The sequence below is a fragment of the Cibotium barometz genome, chromosome 64 (genome assembly GCF_041138505.1).
Source record: "Cibotium barometz isolate CiBa-2024 chromosome 64, ASM4113850v1, whole genome shotgun sequence".
Taxonomy (NCBI): domain Eukaryota; kingdom Viridiplantae; phylum Streptophyta; class Polypodiopsida; order Cyatheales; family Cibotiaceae; genus Cibotium; species Cibotium barometz.
The window spans coordinates 12,544,666-12,547,218 of NC_141109.1; the positions used below are offsets into that span (position 1 = coordinate 12,544,666).

Consider the following 2,553-nt stretch of genomic DNA (forward strand, 5'->3'; position numbering starts at 1 on the left):
AGGCCGACAGCTCTTGAATGAGTTGGACCTCGCCACTATTGTCGGACTCCCGCTGCAGCAAGGCCTGATGATGCAGAATTGCATAGTTGCAGTCCTGAGAAGGAGCTGCACTATCCGCGTGTGCATTCTGGACAGCGTGAGAGACCAGCTGAATTTGGCCTTGTCCAGGCTCTCGGGCCTGAGCACCTAAACAATGTCGACTCTCTCTCTGGCCCTAAACAGGGCAGGCGTCGTGCCCTGTTTAGGGCCAAAGAGAGAGAGAGTCTTACGGATATGTAAGGCAATCTCTCGGATATTGAAGCTGGCCTGGATATGAATAAAGATGGCCTTGTTGGCAGCCATCTTTCCTTTGTTCCAATGATGGCCAGTGTTCAAGACCAAAACGTCCATTATCTTAAGGTACCTCTCTAGGAATGTGGTCGGCCGGTCTAAATGCATCGGTGTTGGGGTCAGCTCTGTTGAGGGGTTGGAGCTCACACAAGCTTGCAGACCAGTAGTATATTATGGTGGTGTTGGTCTCGATGAATCTCTGTGCTGTTTCATCAGCTCGTATAGCTCCATGTGGCTTCACTAGGCCACATAAGTTGCTCACATCTTCGACCAACAAGGCTTCATCATTCCCAGCATGCACATCAGGGATTGTGAAGTGTATGGACATACAAAACAAAAAAATGAAAACAGATTCATATCTTTTTCCCGAGTGGCTCTTCATAACTTTTTTATTATTTTTTTCTATATGCCTTCCAGATATAATTTCATAGAGAGATTGAAAATATAAAAGTAGTCATGGCACCAAAGGCTTCCAGGAAACCACCATTGAGGTATGTCTTGATATAAGAAATGGATGGTTGAAATTGTCCTGAGTTATTTACATCTTCTTTATTTCATACACTATTTTATTATAACTTTGTGCTTTCAGCCCGATCTCAAAGGCTTCATCTCGAGTTAAAAGAGGGAGAAAAGGAGCAAGTAGCTTGAGGAATATTACTTTGACCTCTTTGGATATTGAAGATTCCCATGCAGATACACTAGACACTATCAGTAGAGTGGCTGAGACTAATATCCACGATGTAACAGACATTGGACTGGAGGTAGAGAGTCAACCCTCCCCGATGATGGGTTGGTAGAGGTAGAGAGTCAACCCGATGATGGGTTGGGAGAGGTAGAAGCATGTTTACAAATTGTACCTTATATTGTGCAGCCTGAGATTGCACCATTGGATGATAGTGGAGAGGAGGTAAATATATATATGGATAAGGGACAGGATATCTTAAGGAAAACTAGGTTATTTAGCTGTTTTGACTGCCCTCCCATTCCTCTTTGTAGATTGATACCCTATGCCAGGGTTAGAGGTTTGAGATATGATGTGAGTGGATTAAAAACAGCTTTTGGAAGAGAGGGGTACGTTGTAGAGAAGGGGGCATTTATTGTCTCTGTATGGACTTGTTCCCATGAGGAGAGAGTTGTTTCTGAGGATATTGCGATGAAATGGGATGGCATTTGGCAAGAGGTTAATATACAATTTGAAGAGGAGTTACAGAAAAAACAAGAATTACAAGTTTTGTCTGGAAAAATGTTTTTTGTCTGGGAGGGGAATCACCGCACAGTTGCATGGATGCACGCTATCAAGGAGTCATATGAAAGAAATAGAGGTAAACACTGTCGAGCTCTTTGCATAGTGATTGATCCCACAAAAGTAAGCGAAATTGCTCTTCTATCAAGCTTGCAAAGGATGACTGTGTAAGTGTTTACCACTTTTGTAGTTTGTTTGAATGTTGCTAATGAAGTCTTTCTTCATGACTCACTAAGTCTCTTTGGTTGAGTAGTCTCAACACACATGCATTAGTTACAACAACCTTGAGGGACGAATATATCAATTGTGCAAATATCTGTGAGGCAAGTGCAGATGACTATTTGAGAGACTTGCCAGACAAAGATCAGAAGTTGATTGCACAAATCAGGAGAAAGAATACAAAAGGTGTCGAGCCTTGGTACCCTTTGACAAGGCATTACTTGGCAAAACTTGTTTATAATGTAAGTATACAATACGCATTCCTATGTTTTCATTGCTTTCAATCATCTTAAAATTTGAATGGTTCTTGTTTGTCTTAAAAAGGTTCAAATAAGTCAGGCTTTTGCAAAGAAAATGGATCAAGTAAAGCTTACTTTGTCTCAAAGTGAGTTGAAGAAGGCAGAAGAGACCTATGTCAATGAGCTCGCTTCACGTTATGGAGAGAGGATATCAAAGGTAAAGACTTCTGCTATTTTTACATTTTTAATTGAGTGTCTTTTTTATTTTTAGATTAATTGAGCAAAGCTCTTCTAATTGATGGCTCTAAACTTAAATGATTAATTGTAGATTCTTAATATCATTGATCCCAAGCTACGAGATGAGTGGCGAGAGAAACTATTCTCTCTAAAGATAGATTTTGATAGCTATGTCACATTGGAGAAGTTAAACATGCTTGCCCTTTGTAATGTTTGTTTGGCCACAAAGACATATTGGATGTCCTTGCTTGAGTCAAATAAGGCTACTAGAATCTCCTTTGGCCT

At 40.8% G+C, this 2,553-nt stretch overlaps 1 protein-coding gene across 1 annotated transcript; it reads left to right on the top strand.

Annotated features, from left to right (window-relative positions):
- Window positions 1–786: 786 nt before the first annotated feature.
- On the top strand, window positions 787–2,311 carry LOC147603332 (uncharacterized). The gene is made up of 6 exons (XM_086796943.1): window positions 787–821; window positions 920–1,091; window positions 1,202–1,740; window positions 1,827–2,034; window positions 2,117–2,248; window positions 2,303–2,311. The coding sequence occupies exons 1-6, from the start codon at window positions 787–789 to the stop codon at window positions 2,309–2,311; spliced, it is 1,095 nt and encodes a 364-aa protein (XP_086653069.1).
- The last annotated feature ends 242 nt before the right edge of the window (window positions 2,312–2,553 follow it).

Coding starts and splice junctions, on each gene's coding strand:
- LOC147603332 (XM_086796943.1), top strand. CDS start 787: ATGGCACCAAAGGCTTCCAGGAAACCACCATTGAG. Junction 1,741..1,826: donor AGCTTGCAAAGGATGACTGT/GTAAGTGTTTAC, acceptor TTGGTTGAGTAG/TCTCAACACACATGCATTAG. Junction 2,035..2,116: donor TGGCAAAACTTGTTTATAAT/GTAAGTATACAA, acceptor TGTCTTAAAAAG/GTTCAAATAAGTCAGGCTTT.